The 23,889-nt window shown below is 36.9% G+C and overlaps 3 protein-coding genes across 3 annotated transcripts; 2 read left to right on the top strand and 1 right to left on the bottom strand.

Annotated features, from left to right (window-relative positions):
* Positions 1-6,126: 6,126 nt before the first annotated feature.
* On the bottom strand, positions 6,127-9,859 carry LOC112779690 (steroid 5-alpha-reductase DET2). Its single transcript, XM_025824025.3, has 2 exons — positions 8,017-9,859; positions 6,127-6,863 (listed from the first exon to the last, which is right to left on the bottom strand). The coding sequence occupies exons 1-2, from the start codon at positions 8,344-8,346 to the stop codon at positions 6,387-6,389; spliced, it is 807 nt and encodes a 268-aa protein (XP_025679810.1). The 5' UTR covers positions 8,347-9,859; the 3' UTR covers positions 6,127-6,386.
* LOC112779999 (uncharacterized) lies at positions 9,412-13,100 on the top strand. Its single transcript, XM_072227368.1, has 10 exons — positions 9,412-9,542; positions 9,899-10,188; positions 10,809-11,084; positions 11,198-11,691; positions 11,764-11,984; positions 12,183-12,260; positions 12,348-12,410; positions 12,488-12,648; positions 12,722-12,775; positions 13,012-13,100. The coding sequence occupies exons 1-8, from the start codon at positions 9,511-9,513 to the stop codon at positions 12,570-12,572; spliced, it is 1,539 nt and encodes a 512-aa protein (XP_072083469.1). The 5' UTR covers positions 9,412-9,510; the 3' UTR covers positions 12,573-12,648; positions 12,722-12,775; positions 13,012-13,100.
* Positions 13,101-14,172: 1,072 nt separating this feature from the next.
* On the top strand, positions 14,173-15,718 carry LOC140181848 (uncharacterized). The gene is made up of 7 exons (XM_072227369.1): positions 14,173-14,330; positions 14,418-14,504; positions 14,620-14,748; positions 14,839-14,973; positions 15,109-15,221; positions 15,292-15,385; positions 15,471-15,718. Exons 1-4 carry the CDS (start codon positions 14,244-14,246, stop codon positions 14,878-14,880), a joined length of 345 nt encoding a protein of 114 aa, XP_072083470.1. The 5' UTR covers positions 14,173-14,243; the 3' UTR covers positions 14,881-14,973; positions 15,109-15,221; positions 15,292-15,385; positions 15,471-15,718.
* Positions 15,719-23,889: the final 8,171 nt, after the last annotated feature.

Raw genomic sequence — 23,889 nt, forward strand, 5'->3', positions numbered from 1 at the left:
ACAACGCGATCTGGACAGAGAGTTGTGCCAGAACCGCGCTGGTGGGGTGTTAGGCGCACATCTAAACCCACGCGTGCGCATCGCTGACGCGTACACATCATTTGCATTTTTGGCATTCCACGCGTGAGCGTGGACGACGCGTACACGTCGTACCTGAATGCCACCCCTAGTACAAACAACCCGAGAGTTGCGCGGAAACTATGCTGGAGTCGTGCGTTGGGCACAACGAGTACCCACGCGTACGCGTGATTGACGCGTACGCGTCACCTCCTTATTCTACAACCCACGCGTACGTGTGGGCGACGCTTACGCGTCGCTTCCTGTTTTCCATTCCTTCTCCTTCTTTTCTCATTTCTTATTCTTTCTTCTTCCTTTCTTACTTTCTTCTTCTTCATTTCTTTAACTTCTCATCCTCATTCTCTTTCATTCTATTTTACTCATTGTATTTGCATACTTTCATTCATTACATTTTAGTCTTGTGCATGTTTTTATTTTCTTTTCTAAGTTTGCTATTTCTCCATTGGTGTTAAATGTGTTTACTCATCTGTTGAATATTTCTTCCATTGTTTTGGCGCTTAGTGACTTGTTTTACATTGTTGGGTGATATTATTTATAGGTCAATGCTAATCTTTTATGACACTTGTATTCCTTTTTACATTGATATGGACTTATATTGTCTTTCATGACCCACTCTCTCTCCCTCATTGTTGCAATTCTTGCACTATTGATCTGCCATTTGCTTACATTGTTTTCTCACTTGCATGTTGTAGCTACCATGTAGTTGAGAACCTCATTATTATTGGCATTATCCCACCTATATCTTATTTGTTTTCATATCCTTGTTGTGGGTTATTCTTCTTCCTTTTTCTCTTCTTTCAGGATGGCCACCAAGAAGGAAAACGGAACACTTCTAAATAGGGCGACAAATAAGTCCTGCAGCACAATCTTTGGAGAAAGCGCATCAGTTGTAGCAACCCGTCCACTTGCACATTTTGCATGCACCGAGAACGGTGCAATTTTTAAGTGTGGGGAGGTCGATACCGACTTCCGTGGGTAACTACTTACTTTCCTAACACCAATTCTTACTCTTCTTTGTTAGTTAGTTGTTGCATTGCATAATAGATTGCATGTGTAGTTAGTTGCTTGCAATTAGGTACTACTTGGTTGAAGTAATATTTCTTTTTCAAGAAACTATTTTAGAGTATCTCACTAATTTGAATTAAAATTTTTGTTGAACTTGTTTGAAGATATTTAATTTGGAACATGGTTTTAGAGCTCGAACACACAAAACCAGTGAGATTTTGAGCCTATTTGATTGGTTGTATTTTATCAACCAATATTCTGTTTTGGTGTGTGTTGTTCTCTCTAAAATTGTGATCTTTGTCTTGCTTGATTCTATATTTCCATGGTTTGATGTATGCATACACTTATGTGATTGAGGCCTTGTTTCACTATAACTCACATATCCATATGGCCTTACCCTGTCATTACCCTTTGCAACCCCATATTGAGCCTATTTTATCCCATTTATTCTTTATATTAGCACATCACTAACTCTAAGCGGAAAACAATATATGTCCCTCAATTTGAATCCTTGGTTAGCTTAGACTAGTCAGAGTGCACAATTTAAGTATGGAGAAATTGGTTTGGGAATATTTGGTTTGAGAATTGGGTATTGTATATTTTTGGTGAATTTGTGAAAAAGATAGTTAAGCACATATTCTTGCATTCAATACCTTAATCATATGCGTTGAGAAAAACAAAAAAAAAATATGACAAAAGGAAAAAAAAGAGCAAATAATAAAAAGGAGACAAAATGCCCCAAAGTAAATATTGGTAGCAATGCATATGAGTTGTACTCAATTTGGGATGCATGAATATGTGGAAAACATGGTTAATGGGCAGTTAGATTTTATATTCTGATTACATGGATTGTCTTAAGTTAGGTGGGAGGTTTGGGTTAATCAAGAATTCAGATTTTTGTCCACTTGACTAAATACAATCCTATCTTGACCCTAACCATATTACAACCGTTGAAAAGACCTCTTGATATGTGTATTTGTGCATTAATTCTTTGTTGATTGGTAGAAGAAGAGCAAGACTTAGAAAGCAAGCTTAGTAGAGAATTGAGAGAATCGAACCTCAAACACTTGAGTGATTAGAGTGTATACACATCCAGTGAGGGTTCGATGCTCGATTTGTTGTTCCCGGCTTTCACAAGCTTTCTTCTTGCAAGTCTATTTGTACTTCATTTTATAATTTGAATTAGTGGAATCCAGTTCATATTTGTTCTTTGAGAAATTTATTCACTTTTAACCAAGTAGGTAAAAGCATTTTGGATTTAGTCGCATTCATATAGATAGGTTGCATTGCATAAGTCTTACCATTCCTCTTCACTCTTATGGTTCTCTTGAGCTTAGCATGAGGACATGCTAATGTTTAAGTGTGGGGAGATTGATAAAACGCTATTTTACGGTTTACTTTGTGCTGAATTGAGTAGATTTTATCCATTATTCTCACACTTATTCATAGAATTCGCATGTTTTACATTTTCCTTCCTAATTTTGTGCTATGATTGAAAACATGCTTCTTTGGCCTTAAATTTGCTAATTCTAATCCTCTCATATTACCATTTGATGTCGTGATATGTTTGTTAAGTGTTTTCAGGGTTTATAGGACAGGAATGGCTTAGAGGATGGAAAGGAAGCATACAAAAGTGGAAGGAACACAAGAAATTGAAGTAATTGCTAAGCTGTCAATCCTGACCTCTTCGTACTAAATCAATCATAACTTGAGCTACAGAGGTTCGAATGAGGCAGTTCCAGTTGCGTTGGAAAGCTAACATCCGGGGCTTCAAAATGATATGCAAATTGCCATAGTTGCCTTGCAGTTAGGCGACGTGTACGCGTGGATGACGCGTACGCGTGACCAGGAATTGTTCAGCGACGCGTACGCGTGGGTGATGCGTACGCGTGACAGAGCGTCACGTGCTGCAGGCGATTTCTGGGCTGATTTGGACCCAGTTTCAAGCCCAAAAACACATATTAGAGGTTACAGAGTGGAGCGGAAGAGGGAATCATTCATTCACACTTTCAAACACATTAGTTAGGTTTTAGATGTAGTTTTCTAGAGAGAGAGAGGCTCTCTCCTCTCTCTAGGTTTTTAGGATTTTTAGTCTTGTTCGTTCTCAATTTCAAAATTCTACCTTGCCTTAATTTAGCTTTCTTCTACTCTTACTTATTCTAGTACTTTAGTTATCTATTTCTCCCATTAGTTCCTTAATTTTGCTAATTTAGTTTATGAACTCATGTGTTACTCTCAACTTTCATTAATGCAATTCATAGTTCATGTTTCTTATTGTTCAATTGCTTTGTTATTGTTATTTCCTTGCTTTGGTAGTCTTAAAATTTCTTATGTCTTGTCAATTTTCTATGTTTTTGTTTTGTGCCTTCCAAGTGTTTGATAAAATGTTTGGTAGGATTTTAAATTAGATTTTTGGTATTCTCAGCTTAGATTGAGTACTTTAAAGACTCTTGAATTATCAAAGTCTTTTGTTGATTAGTGATTGAGGCTTGCTAGTTAGCTTAGGCTTCACTAAATCTAGTCTTTAATTAGGACTTGTGAACTTAAGTTAATTTTGCTCACTTGACTTTCCTTCATTGTTAGAGGTTAACTAAGTGAAAGCGAAAGACAATTACCATCACAATTAATAATGACAATGAAGATAGGAATTCCAATTCTCAATCCTTGCTAGGACTTTTCTTAGTTGTTATTTTATTTCCTTGTTATTTACATTACTTGTTCCTTATTTCAAAACAAAAAAAAAGATAATTTTCCATAACTAATTATAAGTACACTTCCCTGCAATTCCTTGAGAGACGACCCGATGTTTAAATACTTCAGTTAATTTTATTGGGTTTGTTCAAGTGACAAACAAATTAAATTTGATTGAGGTCTAATTGTCGGTTTAGAACTATACTTGCAACGCGATAATTTTGTGAAATTCTTTACCGACGATTTTTTCACATCAGGCAGTTTCCATGGCCTCAGTGTTGGGGTTTCTAGTTCGCGATACCAACTAAGGAACATTTGCAATTTGCAAAGGTCGTTCTTTCTAAGAGGGGCAGTTTTTCTCAACAATTTTTTGTATTTGTTTCTATTTAGGCTTGAAGATGTTGGCAGATAAGATAGGCCCAGTTTTGGGCATTATTACTTTTTTGTTCCCTTGGATTTTTTTCAACCCTCTATTCTATTTTGAATAGGAACAACAAACCTTAGATTCGCTTGGACTTGCTTTGCCTTCAACCCAATTTGCATTACCACTCCTTTGTGAGGATTATCTTGCTTAGCTTTGCGCCCATTATCATTTTCGTGGATAGTATCAGGACTTTCCTCGTATAGCATATTAAATATCGAACTTCCACTCAAAGATTTGTCTGGTTGCTCATTCATTTCTTCACTCAATTTGAGGGAATCAACTACTATAACTACACCCTTCCTATCTTGAACATATCTTTTCTATTTTCTCCTATTATATCATTTGACCATTATCTAAGGCTCAGCGGGATTCACACTTTGATTGTGTGTCATCAATGTTTTGAAAATTTTTCTTATTGGGGATGAGATTTTGGATGGGGTTGCCACCATCAGACTCTTCCATCATTTTTGACATCGTTGGGTCATCCACTAGATTTTCGCTACATAGTTATATTCTATGACCATATTTGTCACATTTGATACATACGAGATAAAGACCTTCACACTTAATATTAAGAATGCATCCAAGGACAGAAATTTTGGGGACCAGCTTTTTAGATAAATCAATTTTCACACATATCCTTAAAAATCTGCCTCAAATGGATAAATGTGGCACGATCAATTTTCAAGATGCTACGAATCGCTGATTCCACCTGCCATAAGAAATGATGGTTGTATAATTTTATAGGCAAGTTTGGAATACAAATTCGTGCAGTAGTCTTCTTGACTTCCTTCTCATATTAAAGGAAAAAGGGTTTACATCTCTGCGCTATAAGATAATGCCCAAATATCATCTATAGTCTGCTAAGTAGCGCATGGTTGTAATCCTCCTCATATAAAAAGTGAACAAAAAAATAGTCACGATCTATATCAATAACATTGATCTTACCTTTTTTGACCCAATATCAATTGCCTACTCTCTTGCCAAGAACTTTAACTATCCGTGCCGCTTTCTATGGCTTGTACCACTCATCAAACTACTCCTTCGATACAAGAATAACAAGTCATGGATCGAATGGATTGTCCTTCATTTCACCCCTCCATCTTCCTTATATGAATCATTTTATTATTATTATTCTGCTATCAAAGTAATCCAAAATATGATAAAAAAAATCATTTTATAATACACAATATTAAAAAAAAGTAATTGTATTAATCAATCTAAGCATTTTAATCGATTATTTTCTAATTAAAGTTCAAGTTTGGTGTATGCATATTTTAGAATCGAATCTCTTAGCAATCAGGCATCATATGAAAAAAATATGACTTTCATACTTAACAGACCAATATAAACTTTTTTGTGCACTTGCTAATTTAAAGACTTAGTGCACTTGAAGAAAAGGATTTAGCATGTCAACTTCATCTAAGAAATTTAGTTTTATACATTGTCATATTTAGACACAAAATGAACACTGAAAGGGACATAAGGTGAAAGCAAATTATTTGTGTTCAATTTTGTTGAGACAGAAAACAGTAAGGAAAAAGGAATCAAAAGAAACAAAGGACAAAAGACCAACTGTATGGTCTGGATTTGTTGCTTGGACTAAAAATTTGTGATATCAGATTGATGTGGGAAACATGAGGAGTAAATTTTATCTGTAGAAAGATCTAATAGACCATGTCAAATAGAAATTTTTCTTATTCATTGAATATTCTTGTCGAACTCATGTTAAGGCCCACCTTATCAACCAGTAAAAATTTTGGCATTGAAATTATTAAGTGAATTTTCTATTTGACAATATTCACTCCTCAATATCCACATATTTTTGAAGGCCTTTTATATTCTTCGGTAGCTGCAATCAAAGCTGTAAGAAATGTTTAGAAAGTTCACCTAACATTTGAGGTGGTTAGTTGTGATTGCAATATACCTTTTTATTTTAATAGAAAAAAAAAAGAATTTTATTAAGAGAAATAATGTACAAAAGAGGATGAGACATCCTCAAATACATACAAAATATATGACTAAGACCTAATATAAAACATACCAATCCCTTTAAATGTCTAATTAACAAAACACATTTGATCAGGCCATGTGCTGAAGACCAAAAGGCAGCCGAAAAGAGTGTATTTGCAATGTATCCAACATAACACCTGCAATTCATTCATGAATTAACCGTTCCTAGCAACATTTAGAAGACAAATGGGATAACTGCCTTAACATTTTTAGGGAAATCTTCAAACTTAGAGAGATACCATTTCCTCGTTGCATAGCTCCTTCCAACCAAATAGAAAGTGGTGCCTATGGTAAAACACAATGAATACACAGTCTGAGAAATCATTGAAATCCCGTAGAACATAGTGATTTCAAAGAGGTAATGAGGGCATATAACAAGCCCAAACAAGCCACCCTTTGGAATCTTGTACTCCTTTTCGCCCACCCCTCGCAGTTTCGAAAGGAGATAATGGTGGTAGAGGTTTCCAATGATACCAATGAGGAACACCGCAACCCCAGGGTACATGAGATCAATTTGTGGCTGTGGAAGCCCCTCTGTTACCGTTAGGTGCTGACTATAGGTCATAGTTGCAGCTGATACAAAATAACTCAGAGCGATGGGGATTGCAGAATCGAGATACATGTAGCCACTATATTTGTGGACAAACAACACCTACACAGCAAAATGAAACAGCATTTGTTAAAAATTATGAGAATCAAAAGATTCTTTAATAGGAAAAGAACATAAGCAGAATGCTTAACACATATATGTTAAACAATAATAAGTTAATCACTCATATAGTCATATCCAACCAAACAGCAAACTGCTGTTTCTTTTATTACAAGAAATTGATCACAATTTCCGAGTAAATAATGACCGTTACCAATTTGTGATTCCTTTTAGTCCTTTCACCAAAAGTCTAAGACTACTCGACGTCTCGACCCCGGAATGGAATTAACCTTACCAAGAGAGCCTTAGGCCTTTGATGAAACCTTAATCAAATCGGATTAGAACAGTTCGTCATAATAGGCCCCATCTCTCCGAAAAAGGAAATTCATGATTTTCTCTACTTTCTCGCGCTGAAGTCGAGAATCGAAACGCCAACTTCGCCAAAATACTCTCTCTCAGAATATAAACCCTAAAAAACGAAAAAAAATTGAATGTATTTAAAGAATAGATAAACTACCATAGTACCATTTTCTACTTTTGAACTATCAGAATACTAACAAATCTACTGAAAAAAAAAAAATAAAATTTATATCTATTGAACAAAATTTTGATAAAATTATTTAAATCCTAAAAAATTATTGAAAAATCTTAAATTACTCTCTAATCTAAAGTAACCCCAATTCTAATCTTATTCCACCTCAATCCTCAATCCTCCCACCAGTCCACCATGCATCCCTCCTCTACTATTGCCGCCAGAGCCACCATCCTCACTCTCCCCGAGAAGATCTCCCTTCTCTCTGACAATGCCTCCTCTCTCCCCACAATGACATGCATGAAGCTATAACAATTTCCCTCTAAGAATGTAGCCTCCATGTTAAAGGGAATTCAAAATTCAAACACTCTTCAGGTACAATATGCTTTATCCTTCTCTTTTTCCATTTTCTCTTTTGTTTTCCGTTCCTCGTTTTAAGCAACGCTATCAGGACTTACTATTGAAGATAATATGATACGAACAAAAAAATTCAGTGAAGTTATTGCCACTAGTTATTAGTTTCAAAAAGTTTTGTTTTTCTGAATAGATTTGCGGCCGTTTTGAACATTTATAAAAATGGGAATTTATCCTTTAAAGAATTAATATTAGTTATTAATTTACTACCTCTAAGTCTCTCTTGAAGAAATGGAGGGTGAGAGCAGATTGGAGGAGCGTAGATCTGAGCCCCTCGTTAGGGAAGATGAAGAACGAAGCGACACCGGCAAGAAAAGCGGGAGTGTAGAGCATCAGCATCCCAGCTCTGCTTGACAGCTTGATCTGTTTAGCAGAGTTGGCGGTGGTGGCATTCCAGAATTTGGAATACTTCATATGCTTCCCTCTCATCTCCGAGAACCCTCCGCTCGTCAGCGACACCAGGTTCACCACGGACAAGGCTGAAACCACCAGAGACGGCGGCGGTGGGAAGAGGAACTTCAGTAGCGCAGACATTACCATGATGCTAGCTAGAGTCTACTTATTCTTCATGCCCCATGTCTGGTTGAGGCTTTTATGTGTATGCAGCATGTTTCTTTTCGTATATAGTTTTTTATTTGTTCAAAAGACATGGAGAGAACAAATCTACGTGGCCTTCTTTTAGTCGCTCGCTTGCATATACTTGAAAAGTTGAAAGTGTCCAATGTTATGGTGGTTCTAACTAATTTGGTGGATCGATTATCTATGAGGCATTTATATGCATAAGCATAACTATGTGGTCTTGCTTTAGTTGCTTCACATGTTTGCAATATACGTGTGTTTATAAAGACAAGGAGAAATTCTTAAGCCATCTAACGAAACTGGGTTGGGTTCATGATTAGTTCACTCGTCGGTACGGCGCATATAGGGCTAATCAATGATAAAAATAATTTTTATTTTTGTTATTAATAAAAATATCTTTAAATAATTTAAAAACATGTCAAAACTGTTCATCTATACAAAAAAATAGTTTTTTTATTAACAAAAGTAAATAACGTAACAAACGAATTTGCTACAAGACAAACTCTAGACATCTCTCTTCTAACTCACATTTTCTCTCTTTTATAAGCACTAATTCACATAACACATTGAAACAGAGAAAAAATAAAAGAACAGAAAAGGAGAAGTGGCAGAGAATGGAACGAAGAAGAAAGAAGGAGAGGAGGAAGATGTGGTGTCGAAGAGATTGAGGATCGCCGGCGTGGTCGACGCAAAAGGATGAGAGAGACAAAATTAGAGAGAGAGAGAGAGAGACTTCAGGTGAAGAAGACGCGACGGAAGAGAGGAAGGAGAGGTTGGGTTGTTCCCGCCGCTGGTGCCGATTGAACTGCAGCCATATCATTGGGTTCCAAGGAAGAGAGAGCTTGCCGGAGGGAGTCCACTGGGAAGAGTGAGAAACGAGACAAGGAGGGGGTCTTCCTTGCTGGTGCCGTCATTGTTGAGTCATGCGTCCTCCATTGCGTTCTTCTTTCTTCTTTATCCTAAGATCTTCTCTTCTTTTTACGTGCTTTTCACTTCTTGTTAATGGTTGTTGTGTTGTAGTGGTTGTTGGTTGTTGACTTATTGTGCAGTAATTTTTAGTATTGGACAAAGAAAAACACGAAGTTTCGGTAGCAACGGTGGCCATGGCACTGCAAAAGTAGAGGGATGGAGGCTGAGAGGAGTGATTTTAAGACTAGGTTGTGATTAATTTGGAAAATAGAGTCCTATTCCTATTAGGATTAGGGTTTGAAATTAAAGAATTAAATTAAAAATTTAAAGTTTTTTATAAATTGGGGATTAAATGTAAAACGGGCTACATAGGCCATTTCGTTTGCCACGTCGTTATAAAACGTTAACGAACCACTTTTTTTTTTTTTGTACGGACTTGCAGTTTTGACATTTTTTATTTTAATTAAGGATATTTTTATCTATAATAAAAGTAGAAGTTATTTTTGTCATAGTCAGAATATATATTTTATGGTTAAATTTTTACTTTGGTTTCTGAAATTCAAGTGATTATTCATTTTGATCCTCGAAATTTAAAATTATCTAGGGTTGGGCTACACATACAAGCTTACAAGTTGGTCCAGCCCAAACACAAGTCACGTGCATCAACACAGATTACATGGAGCGTCACTTCACGCGCTCAACACAAACGGTTACGGATGGGAAACTCTTCCACTTCTTCCACTTCTCAAAACGCTTCGAAAACAAGGAAACCCTTCCATTTTCGAGCGAAAATCAAAGTTCAAAATATACAACTCATTGTTCGAAAACTCCGTCAAAACACTATCAAACTCTCCATCAAGAATCTGAAAAGAAAACAAAGCAACAATACTCAACGTAAGTTCACTAAGATTCCTGTATATTTTCCATATTACAAACTACGTTTTGCTTTCCATCTATGTCGTTGTTCTAGGGTTTACTGTTACTCTTGCTTCTTTGTTACACTGTTCTTCTACGTTGTTGTTCTAAGTTATCCTGTTATTCTTGTTGTTCTAGATCTTCTGGTAAATGATTTTTGGGGGTTTATTCCGTAGATTGGGGGGTGTATACTGCTTGAACTTGTAATGTGGCTTGATATTGAAGCATGTTTGACTGATATCTGACTGATATATATGGATGTATCTGAATAATATCTATGGGTGTATCTCACTGTTATCAATGGGTGTATCTGATTCTTACATATGGGTGTATCTTACTATTATCAATGGGTGTATCTGACTCATATATGCGTGTATCTTACTGATATCTCAATTAATTTGATATTGAAGCATGTTTGAGTGATACCTGACTGATATATATTGATTTATCTGAATCATATCTATGGGTGTATCTCACTGTTATCAATGAGTGTATCTGAATCATATCTATGGGTGTATCTTACTGTTATTAATGGGTGTATCTGACTCATATATATGGGTGTATCTTACTGATGTCTTTGGCTGTATTTTTCGTTTCAGAGAAAATGGCAGCAAAAAACCAAACAAAAGACCTTAAGTGTGCCACACATCTCCTGAGTGATAAGTTCAGAAACATGACTGAGGAGAAGAAGGCAATTGTGAGGGATCTCGGATTCGGTGGGTTGATGCACATCCCACCACTAAGGGTGGATCACCAACTCTTAAGAGAACTGGCAAACAACTTCAAACTTGGGGAGAACAGACTGAAGACAGGATATGATTCTTTCCAAATAACACCAAAAACAATAGGTGATGCGCTTGGCATCAATGCAACAGGTAACTAGCTCAAAATTATAGGTGTATATTAAGTTGATGCTTGGGTATATTTAAGGTTGATGCTTGAGTGTATTTGAACCGACTTTGATACTTTGTTGTTTTCCTTTTTGTAGGAAATCTGTTTCCTGAGAAAGTTGAGTATAAGAAACTTTCTGATGATGACAAAATAATTTTTAGAAGATTCCAGGGTAAGACCCTCAAAAGTCTTACCGATGAAATGATGGAAATCGGCGTTGGCAACGAAGAGGAACGCCTGATGTTCAAGAGGATATTCATCCTCTACATACAGATGGCGTTCCTTTTGCCAACGACGATAAACAAAATATCACCCGTGCACCTGGCCCCAATTTTTAAGATGGACGGCATATCGGAGAGAAACTGGGGGGGGGGGCATGTTTTGACCTTCATGATCAAGGGCATCACAGACTACCAGGAGAAGAAGAAGAAGGCAATTGATGGCTGCCTCTTTGCCCTGATGATAATATACTTTCATCTTTCAGAAAACAAAGGCAAGAAGAGGGTTGAAAGACCACCAAAGCCTTGGATTGCCAACTGGACTAAGGAGCAGTTGGTGGAAAGAATGACTGCAGAAAGAGAGGAAATTTTGGTAAGTAAACATAATATGTTGCTTGTATTTTATTTACCTGAATGCTGCTAGCTAAAATATCTAATGTTTTAGGGGATTGTGAAGATGGCGGAGACAAGAGCAAGAGAAAAAAAGAAAAAAAAGAAAAAAAAGAAAAAAACAAGAAATAAAAAAAACAAAAAAAGGAAGGTGAGTCCAACATCGTCTTCGGAGACAGAAACAGCTACTGACAGTGACACTTCTACCTCTGAGTCTGAGACTCAAGAAGACTCAGAGGATTCAGGAAGAAAACACCCCAGCAAAAAGGAGAAAAAGTAAGTACCATACTTGGGTGTAATTTCTTTTTCGAGTTGGGTGTATTTTGTTGATCACGTTGGGTGTGTGTAGTTTATTAAGCTGGGTGTGTTCGTTTGCTGCGTTGGGTGTATATTGTATATTCAGTTGGGTGTATCTTGTGAATTCATTTGGGTGTATTTTTAGTATGTTCTAAATAATGATTGTTTGCCTTCCAGAATGAACTCCAGAAAAAGAAAGCAGAGGCAAGAGGAGTCAGATTCTGATTCAGAATCTGAATCTGAACCAAGTGATGAGTAATGTCCTGAAATTATTACTCCTTTCTTTTGGCTTCATTATAAAGATTTCGTGTATTAACTGAAGTGTCTATTATTAACTTATAGGAGCGAAGAATCATCACCTGCAGAGAAGGAGAAGAAAAAGAAAAAAAAAACAACACCAAAAAAGTAAGCACTTCTTTGCATAATATTCTGTGATAAAATTAATTTTTTATTTCTGATTGGTACTCTTTTTTTCCACCCAGAACACAACCAAAAAAGAAAAAAGTTGTTGTGGAGGATTCATCTCCTAAAGAAGATCAATACTTTGACGGGTACAGTACCTCGTAAGCTATATTACCGTCTATCATCGTGACGAACTAGATGAATGGCTAAGGGAAAATGTTGATAAATCTGCTGCAGAGGGGTATGTCTTGCTGGGCTGTGTATTTCAGATTTTGGTGTGTTTTGTTTGCTAATAATTGTTTCTTGTTTCGCAGGGAGAACCGAGCTGACCTGCGATCGACAGAAGGTCGCTATGTGTCGTCTGAAACGTAAGAAGCTTTATTATTTAATAAAATCTTGTTATCATGATTTGGGTGTATTTTGTGGAACCATTTGGGTGTATTTTGTGGATCAAGTTGGGTGTTTGTTGTTTAATAAGTTGGGATATTAAGTTTGTTGTGTTGGGTGTATATTGTCCATTCGGTTGGTTGTATCTTGTGCATTCATTTGGGTGTATTTTATACCTGTATCTTATTTTGTCTGAATAACATGAGATCTATTTTAGAATACCGGCTGTGAACTTGGGAAGTGATGGTCCTTCCTCTCAAGGGCGCACAGAACAGAGTAGTGTAAACCAGCAGTCACAGAGCATGTAATTTCTCTTTCAAATAACCGTTACTTTTGTTCTTCTATTACCCTTCTACTTCTAATTCTGTATATATTTTTTTTGGAAAAAAAAGTCCTTTATTATTTTATTCAAGAAAAAAAAGGCAGGAAAAAAAAGCAAAAACTGCAAGTATGTAAGTTCTCAAAAAAACAAAGCCTGTCTTCTTTTTGAATTGTTCGGGTGTATTTCTTGAATTTCTTTGGGTGTATTTTAGGTTGAGTCCGGCTGATTCGAATATGATGGTTGTGAGGGAACAGACACCGTCGGATGCGCTTGCAGTGTGAGTTTTCCAAGAATATTTCAACCTTATAAGCTTATTATTTTCAAAGGCGTTGTTAACCTTTCATTTTTCTTTTTGTTTAGAGTCCCGATTCAGGTTTTTGTGCCGACATCCCAAACAACCACTGAGACAGATTTTAAACCAACCCCTATGCTACAGATTGAAGGGACTACAGAAACGTAAGAAATAGTATTGAGTGTATATTTGTTTAGAGTTTGGGTGTATATTTGCTAACAGTTTGGGTGTATATTGTTCCTGATTAGTTTTTTTTTACGCCATGATTAATTTTTTGTAACTGTGCAGCACTCCTGAAACCCCCAAACAACTTCAAGAGACCACACCCACGCTTCCCCCAGCTCCAACTAAAATGTAAGTTCATCAGACTAAAATCAATCTTTGCTTATAATCCGTATATTCTTATTCTTATTCTTATTCTTATACATGATGACGCAGTCATCCAGACGCAGAAGACGCTGCTGCCCTGTTGATGATGGCACGGACAGCATCCTATGTTCCTAAAACAGATCCAGGGGTGCCATCATTCAGCCTTGGATTGACTGATTCAAGCCAGGAGGGGGCGTCAACGCAGGAGACAGAAAGGGCAAAATCTCCAGAATCTGCAAATTTGATAGAACAATTGGACGATTTGGTCCAAAAAATAGCAAGCAGTGCGGCGAAGGGAAAAAACAAAAGTCCACAAATTCAGAGGGAGACTGGGGGAGAAAGTTCTGCAAAGTTTCAAACTCCTGGGGGATTATATCAGATTACGGATGATATGAAATAAAAGTGCTACATCTGGGGGACGAGACTGAAGGAAGATGCAAATGGCAATACTAACGAGTATGAGGAAATGTGTACTCTGATTGGCCAAGGAGAATACATTTTGATGAGAATGCACCTTGTATCCCTCCAGGCAAAAAGTGATATAGAATCTCAGGTAATATTAGAATAACATTAATGTTTTTACACCAAAGTCAATTGCAATGCTTATTAATGTAAAATTGATTTCGGCATATATTTCTAGATTGTATCTGCCATCTGCCTCATCCTCAACCAGAAAAATGAAAAGAGGTTTCAAGAACAAATATACTGTCTCCCCCCCGATATTGTGGTAAGTGTTACTTCTACGAACTTTGGGTGTATTTTCTGTATTGATTTGGGTGTATTTTTTACGTTCAATTGGGTGTAAGTTTAGTATTTCATTTCTTGTTTCGCAATTCTTGCAGAGCATGGCACTTTCAGATCACCCAAAGGGGAAATTCATATCACCGAAAACGAAAAAGGAATTCAGGGTGGAAGTCTACCCGAGTTTCATTCCCTTCATAGATAGAAAAAAATTAACTTCGCATCCATATGTAAGTTTTCGTTTGCTAAATTTGTTAGTACGCTTATTTACTTATATGCCAAATAAAATAATGCACTGTTGAAATGTGGGAATCCTTCAGATTTTTGCTCCTGTTTGCCACTTGGGGCATTGGTGGTTATGACTGATAAATACAACAAAGCGAAAATGTCATATACTTGACCCGCTACACAAAAAAGCTCCAAGCGATGAGAGAAAGCAGGTTAATAAATTCACTGTAAGTTGCCTCTGTCTTCTTTATTTTAATATTTAGGTCTATTTCGTTAGTTGTGTTGGGTGTATATTGTCTATTCAGTTGGGTGTATCTTGTGCATTTATTCGGGTGTATTACTGATTTGTTTTGCTATTTAAGGGATATGTATTTTCAAGATTGATAACATATGCCGGCGGGGAACCTCTGCAGAAAGGAGAGAACGAGAAGAAAATTAAATCATCATATGTTAAAATATCAGGCCAAAAAACAAGGTATAAATTTGTGAGTCTGAACATTAAACTTTCGTAAATGAGATTTGTAATTTATTTTCTTCGTTTTCAGCTATGACTGCGCTATCTACGTTATGAAGTGGATGGAGTTAATTGAGCCGGAAAACATCAAAAAGGGGAAGTATGAATGGGATAATTGGCCACAGGTAACTGTCTTTAGAACTATATAACTCTGTATTACTTTACTGAATTAATATTGCTGTTTAAACAGAATATACTTTTTAATTGTAGGAGGAGGTGGACCACTATAGAGTGGAGTATGCTTCCCGGATACTATTCAGTGAGATGAATAAAGAAAGAGATCGGGCAATTAGGGAGAGTAGTGCTATAAGGCTGTCGAAGCCATCCTCTGTATTATTGAGTCCATTTTGTCAGATAAATTTTGCTGATATAGAAACTGCGTAATCCAACTGCTGGGTAGTTTGTAAATTGAACAAATGCTGTAAATATTTAAAATATACACCCAAGATTGCATAAAATATACACCCAAACTGTCTGTGCTGTATTCAAAATGTATGAATTACATGTATTAAAATATGAAGAAAAACATCAAATCAAATATACACCCATAACCTGCGAATTTTTAGAGCTTTTGTTCTATATGAATCTATATATGTATCTATATGTAAATTGTCAATGAACAAAAATACACCCAAAAGAACCGTGCTTTTACACCCATATTCTTTAAAACTATACACCCAAAGAGTTATCCCCCGCTACTGGTACCCTGAAATGATAATTCATAACGTGTCCTTGATATTGGCTGGAATTTGAATGCACCGCTGATGCAACATCAAATAAGTTTATCTGAATATAACACTCACACATTAGCTAAACTATTAACGAGAAAAATAAACTCAATCGCCACAAATTTAAAGAACATTACTTTTACCTCGCTTAAAACTTTTGTCTTCTTCTTCTTTGTGGCATTTGCGATCTGTTTCTCCAGCTTTGAACCTAGCCTATTTTTTGGACGTCCTCTTGTTCGAATCCTTGGCGGGCTTTGAAGCTCGTTAACGGATTCCAAGTTGGCGTCTTCGTGGGATAAAGAAGATGTCCCCTTCCTTTTGGCTTTTAATGATTCCATCTCGGTCATGACGTTATCGTACGCACGGTGCAGAATTGCAGTCAGATCATCCGATTCGGAGGCAAATTCGCAAATATTTTGCGAACGAAAAACCAATTGGTCGAACCTCTTGCTTCTTGGCTCCATTAGTGGCTCGTCGTGGCTGCTCTTGATGTGTGTGTGTCGCCTCTTTACCTTCTTGCTCCATCGTTCCAGTATATATCTAAGGGACACTTGGCTTACTTGTTCGAAGCTTAACACGCTTAGTGTGTGACGGCACAGTATCCCTCTCGACTCGAATAATAAGCATTGGCATTTTACCTCGGCTGCAACTGAGTCGTAAGTAACCACGAACTTGTTGAATATTGAGCTGGAAACTTGTTCTCCGACTTCATATACTGAATAGCCTAGAGCGGAATTCTTTAATCTGGTGATGCAATTCGCCTTTCCTCTGAATTGCGCTTGGACTTCCCTAAACTTTGCATGAGTGTACGCATCTTGAAACTGAGCTTCAATGGAGGATTTGGTTGCACACGGTATGACCGTATGAAAATCTGCAGCATCTGATTCTCTCTCTGCTTGCTCCCTGCTTCCGAGGCAATTATCGTATTGTTTGACGAATTGAATAAGCGAGCTGTTCCGGGTGATATACTTGTTAAAAAATGAATGCATGCTCTCGCTCCTTTGTGTGCTTCTCATCCCTGCCCAGAAGTGGTGATCCAGATAGATAGGAACCCATATGTGACAGTCTTCGTACAGATATGCATAATACACCCAAACACAGACTGTAAATACACCAGAGGGAACATGCAATTTACACCTCTGCTGCAGATTTTAAAAAGACATTACCTGAAAGCCACTTGTTGTCCGCAAGACCAAAATTCAGCAGAAAATCGTTCCAATTCCTATCGAATGAGTCTTTGCTATGAGAGTTCCAAACAACTTGGCTCATTTCTTGTTCAATATCGGCATGTCCCTTGTACCCGTTTAATTTGCTTGGAATCTTCTTCATGATGTGCCAAATACACCAACGGTAAATTGTTGTTGGCATACAGGCCTCTAAAGCCCTTTTCATTGATGCGCAGTTGCGCACTGATCGGTGAGAAACCCTTTCGGAGCATTTCCTCTCATGCAACGAAGCCAGCATTGAAATAACCATTTGAATGATTCAATTTCTTCGTTCTTCATCAAAGAGCATCCGAAAAGTGTTGACTGACCGTGGTGATTCACCCCGACAAAAGAACCACAGACCAAATTATACCTGAAACAAATTACCATGGTCCAGAATGCAAAATCATTAGTTACACCTTAACAAATGCTTCGCATACACTCAATGAAACAGACAATATACACCTCTGATGCGGATTCGTAAAAATAAATTAATTTAGCATCATAAACAGGGGCAGTTTGTTACCTGTTTGTATTGTAGGTGGTGTCGAATAAAATGACGTCTCCGAAATACTCAAAGGCGGCTCTGCTTCTTGCATCGGCCCAAAAAGCCAGCTTAATCGATTGATCCTCTTCGAGTTGGAGCTCAAAAAAGAAATTCTGATTCTTCTCTTTCATTCTTAACAAATATTTCCCGAATTCCTTTGCATCTTCTTGTTCGGAAACATTTCGCACTTCCCTCGTAATGTAATTCTTCACGTCCTTTTCGATAAAATTTAACTCGCGATGACCCCCGGCAGCCACAACAAATGATTGGTATGTTTTGCTTGGTCTGATACCGGCCTCCTCGTTATTCTCTATTATACGACGAATGGACATGCTTAGTTCCCTGTGCTGTTTGAGCATCTCTGCTTTGCTTGGACAGCAGGGGTGTGAATGATCGAGCACAACCTTTGAAATAATCCAAGCACCGACATCCTTCAATGTGTGTATATAAATTCTTGCAGGACAGTTTAAACCGGCTGTAGGATTGGTCTTCTCGGTCGGAGATATTTTAGATTTCCATTTTTCCTCTCTGCTACATGTAATCAGTTGATTCTTAATCTCGTTTCCCTTCCTATTTGTGCACCGAACTCTTGTAGAGAAACCTGCAGCCTTGGCGTAGTTCCTGTAAAATTTTCCAGCATCTTCAAGGGTGGTAAAGGTCATTCCAACCTTCGGAACAAGCTCGTCATCAACAACCGAGAGAGGCTGCACAATACACCATGTCAGAAACTGTGAATACACCCATAGATATGATTCAAATACACCCAATCATGCCTAATATGATACAGCCGAACCGCAACAACTCAACTACACAATAACCTTTAAAGCCATAAACTGTAAATACACAGGCTGCAGAATACACCATGTCAAAAACTAAAAACACACCCAATCATGTCTGATATAACACACCTGAACAACAACAACTCAATTAAAATAACAAAACCAGTAGTGTAGATACACCCACACTTCTAGCAAAAATACACCCAAAAAAAGACCTGATCTACACCCGAGCGTCTGCTATAAATTCCAGGTAATTAATCACAACTAATACATTGAATCGACATATTCATGTTAACGTGTTAGTTTCACAGTCAATGTTCAGCAATTTTTCAACTACACAATGCTATACAAATTACTGAAAGAAAATTTATTATGTAAATCAAATCTCAGGAACTTCGTTAGATTCAAATTCATAATCCATTTCGCCTGGATTCAGCTGAGAATCTGAGGTGGAATGATCCATTATCTTCAAAACGAGTTCAAACTTTGATTTCAGAAAACAACAAATCAAAATAGAAAACGAAGCTCGAGTTGCAGAGAGAGAAAAAAGTAACGTAAACGAAGAACATACCAGTGAGAAAGGGAGAGGAAAAGAACGATGGAGAAGAACGAGGGAAGACGCGCGAGAAGAAGAACAACAAAATCTCAAAATAACGAAAACGAAGAAGGAAACAAATATTTTAAATTTGGTAGTTAGATATACGCGGGATCTTATATAGCGCGTGTAATCAACGTATGTGGAGCAGCGCGTATTTTCGTTTTATTGTTTAATGAGCTTGTAAAGCATACAAGCCCTAATGGCTTGTATGCAGAGCTTTTCCGATTATCTATACTAGTCCTTCAGATTTAGATTCGGGCACCAATGTAATCCCTCAACCCTTGGTCCCTCAACCCTTTTCGGTGATGACTCAACAAATGGAGTGTTACGTTGGACCCTCTCTAAACGACGTCGTTTATCCCTTTAGTGCCCAAATAAATAAAAAACGTCGTGGCTTGTATATGAAGGAGAAGAAACGGTTTTGACCACATACAAAATATTCATCTTTTTCTCTACCTCCATCATCCTTCTTCATCTCTAATCAATGGCGCCAGTGAAGAGTTGCTGAAATCATTCATCACCTAAGTTGAACTAACCCACTGTTAGATTAGAGTAAAAATCACAGTGTTTCAAAGGAAGGAGGTTGCTCCCCTCTAAGGTAATCGTTAATTTTGGGGTTAGTGGTTTTAATTTTTTTTTAATTTATTTTTAGAATGCATGTATGATTGTACTCTATGATGCTGGTGTTCTTATCCATGGAAAACCTTTATGCTTTGTTGCAAGTTTTTTTTAGGGTTTCTTTGATTGCTTATACGTTGGGTTGGGTTGGATTGTTAGGGTGCTCTGTTTTTTTTATGAATGGAATAGGGATGATGTTGATGGGGTTTGGGCTATGTAATTTTAAACTGGTTTTTGGATTTTGGTTTTTATCTTTGAATAATTTTGAATCCTACACTGAAAATTCAAGTTGACTGGAGCATTTTATCAACATGCATTTTGAAGAAAAGAATTGCAGTTAAAATCTTAGAAGAAAATCATTGTTAATGCTTTGATACAGTAAATTTTGATAAAAATCAAAATCTAAATAACAATTTTGGCCATTAAATTTGTCTGTTATATTGTCCAATTGAAACTGTATGTATGTTGTTATAGTTGAGGTAGTTCTACTAAAAAAATAACTAAATGTATGCTAAAAAAGACTAGAAAAAATACTATAAGTAGTGCGATAAAAATTGAAATAGTAATATAGTTATGCAGAAGTTTATGCTATAACCTTTTAAAAGTTTTAATTGTGCTGCCTACATTTCTAAAGCATATAAATTTCTAAAATAAGGGTATCAAATGAGTACTTAAAAAAGAAATCAATGCAATATTTTATCTACAATTTCATGTAAATCTTAATTACGTTATATTCAAATTCTAGCAAGGGAGTACTTAAATGAGTACGTAAAATTGATAAAACCTTTATGGAGAATCTTTATGCTTTATAAGAAAATATAAATCCCTATTTATTTTTATTTTTTTTAGTTTTTTTAAGGTTATGCAATTTTTAACTAATTTTTAGATTTTAGTTTTCATCTTTAAAGTATGCAAAAAAATAGTGTATAATTGTCTGTGACTTTTAATTTTAATGATACATAATTTTAAGTTAAGGTTATATTATCTCTTTTTTGATTATGTAGATGACTGAATTGATTGATATTATGATACATCACGGGGTAATTTCTAAAAAAAAGGAAGACGACAGACTGGTTTATTCTCCAGATGACAGGGTTTGTTTGGGCGATTTTGATGTGGACACTTTGAACATATTTTATGTCAGAAACTACTACAAAAAACTTGGTTATGGTGTGATACAGAAGTGCTGGTGGCTTGTGCCTGGGAGGAACCTAGAAGTTGGTTTGAGAAATTTAGACAGCGATAATGAACTCATAGAAATGTGTTACCATGCTCAGCAAAACAAAGGGTTGGTTGAAGTGTATTATGAGCATAGTGTCTCACTTCCTGAGGTATTAGAAGGTGATACTAGTGTTGTCTACTTGGACGATGAAGAAGATGTTGGGCAAGGACCAATTGAGGCTCCAATTCCTAATTCTAAACCCACTTTAGTTAATGATCCCCTTCCAAATTCTAAGCCAAATGAACAAGAGTCTAACTCCAATCTTGGGTTAAGTGCAGCTCCAACACCCACTCCTACTACTGCCAACGTTGTCCCCATACCTAAACCACAAACATCCAAGCCTACCAATGTTTCTAATAAACCCAACAGCACTACCAAGTTTTCTATACCTTCCATGATCACCAAGCCTACAATGAACTCAGCTAAATCCACCAAGCCCACTAACCCAAAAACGTCCACCAAGCCCACAAATCCAACTAAATCCACCAAGCCCATTAACCCAAAACCATCCACCAAGCCTACTAACCCAAAAAAGTCTACCAACCCCACAAGTGCCACAAATTCTAGCAAGCCCACCCAAATTAGAAAGTCTTGCACAAGATTTGCTTCCAAGAGAGGGATAGCACATGTTACTCAAGCCTTAGTTCATGCTGATGATTCTTCTGATTCTTATGAGAGTGTAGAAAATGAATTATATAGGCTAGGTTTGGAGGGTAGTTCTTCATCTTCAGATGAAGGGTTTGTGTCTGTCAAAAGAAGGAGGAGTTCTCTTAGGTTTCAACATGCCTCTGCCTCTGCATTTGTAAACTTTAAGGAGAAGATTGTTATTGAAGATGATGGACTAGTGGAGGATTCCTCGGATGGCGAAGTTGACATTGGTTTTGTTGGTGCAGACTTTGGACTTGATCCTGGTGCCGATTCTGATGGGGCTAATTCGTGGCATTCTGAAGAGATGAAGACCCCTCCCAACTCTGATGAGGAGCTAACAGATGTTGACTCCGATGATGGTTGTCCATTGTTTAGAGATTGAGGAAGATTTGGAGAGTTAGTGCTGGAGGTTGGTATGAAATTCACTACCAAATGGGAGTTCAAAGAGGCTGTTAGGGAGTACACAATTCAGGAAGGAAGGAGGCTTAAGTTAAAAAAAATGATAGCAAAAGAGTGAGAGCTGTGTGTAAAGTAAAGGAATGTCTATGACTGGTGTATGCCTCAGGAGACCATGAGGATACTTGTTGGCAGATGAAAATATTCAACAATGATCACACTTGTGCTAGAGAGGACAGAAACAGGGCTGCCAACCGTAATTGGGTGTGTAGTAAACTGGTAAAAAAAAGTTAGAAAGTACCCAAACTTTAGGTATTGTGAAGCAATGACATATTTCAAGACAAAATTTGATCTTACTTTGAATAAGAATTCAATTTCTAGGGCATTGTGTGATGTAAGAGATATCGTGTATGGTGATGAAAAGAAACAGTACATGATGGTGCCAGACTATGGTCTGACATTGCTAAAAGCCAATCCTGGATCAACTATCCAGATTGCAACCATTCCTCAACCAGATGGGATAGCGATATTTGATAAAATGTATGTATGTTTAAGTGGCTGTAGGAATGGGTTCAAAGTTGGATGTAGGCCGTTGATTGGGTTGGATGGTGTCTTTCTCAAGACTCAATTTAGTGGCCAAATTCTATCCGCGGTTGGGCAGGATGCCAATCATCATATATATGTCATAGCTTGGGCAGTTGTTGAGGTAGAAAATAAAGAAACTTGGAAGTGGTTCCTTGAGTGATGTCCAACCAATCGAACTTGAGTTGTCTCAACCTACCTGTTCTGAACAAGAGGATTCTCAGCAGGTAAAGATGTAAATGCCATTGTTATATTATAACCTATTACTATATTTTGACTTTGAAACCTGAATATTTTTACATGATATAGGTTGTTGGAAATATAAGGCCTGCAAAATTGCTGGCAAGAAGAAGTTCTCCACCACCGAGTTCTATCACAGTCAATCCATTGCAGAGTGCTAGCTCAGGACAACATCAAGGATGGCAAGTTTAATGAAGTTTGTGCCTACTCCCGGTTTCAAAGCACCAAGAAAAAAGACTTGAAGAAATTAGTTAGATGTGTTTAGGAAGGTTATGAAAATTAGTTAATGTTTTGTTAAAATTTAGACAATGACTACTAAGATCAGTCTTGGTTATTTTGATATCACATTAGATCTTTTGATGTTAATACTCATGATGCTTGGTTATGCATCTTTTTTGTTCAACTATGATAATTAATTTAATATAAATCTGGTTTGTTGGTTTAACTTGCTTATTGTAATCTTATTTAAATATAACTCAGTTTTGTTGAATCATGTGTAAGTCACAGGAATACCACAAATTAAATAATTCATTCCATTCAAATATTTTTACAAAATACATCTTCCATTACATTACATTACATTACACATAAATTCTTCCATAATTTTTTCTTCAAAATTTGTAACACATCATTAATAAAAACACTACCATCATAAACATAGCTACCATCAACAAATGGATCATGAATTTCTGACTTCTTACATCATCTTTCAACCTCCCAACCCTGCATGCTAGGTTCATCTTCATTCCACCATTGACTCTATCAGAATCTGCTATTCTAGTACTTTCCTCTTGTCCAATGTCAGGCCAAACAAGCATACCACACCAAGTCTTTTCCCTTGTCTGAAATTAACCAACAAAAGATGATGAAATGAAGCAAGCAAGAACAAACGAACAAAATGCCATATATTTAACTTACATTATAATTGGGACATCCAAAAAATGGCTTGTTTGGATTTGATTCTGTTCCAGACCAACGCAGAATTGGACGGTAACCGCACCCACACCATTCTGACACCCTCGCACTTCTATTCTGGCTTTGTGACCTGGCCCAGTTACCGCTTGAA

This window comes from Arachis hypogaea, chromosome 19 (genome assembly GCF_003086295.3).
Source record: "Arachis hypogaea cultivar Tifrunner chromosome 19, arahy.Tifrunner.gnm2.J5K5, whole genome shotgun sequence".
Lineage (NCBI taxonomy): Eukaryota > Viridiplantae > Streptophyta > Magnoliopsida > Fabales > Fabaceae > Arachis > Arachis hypogaea.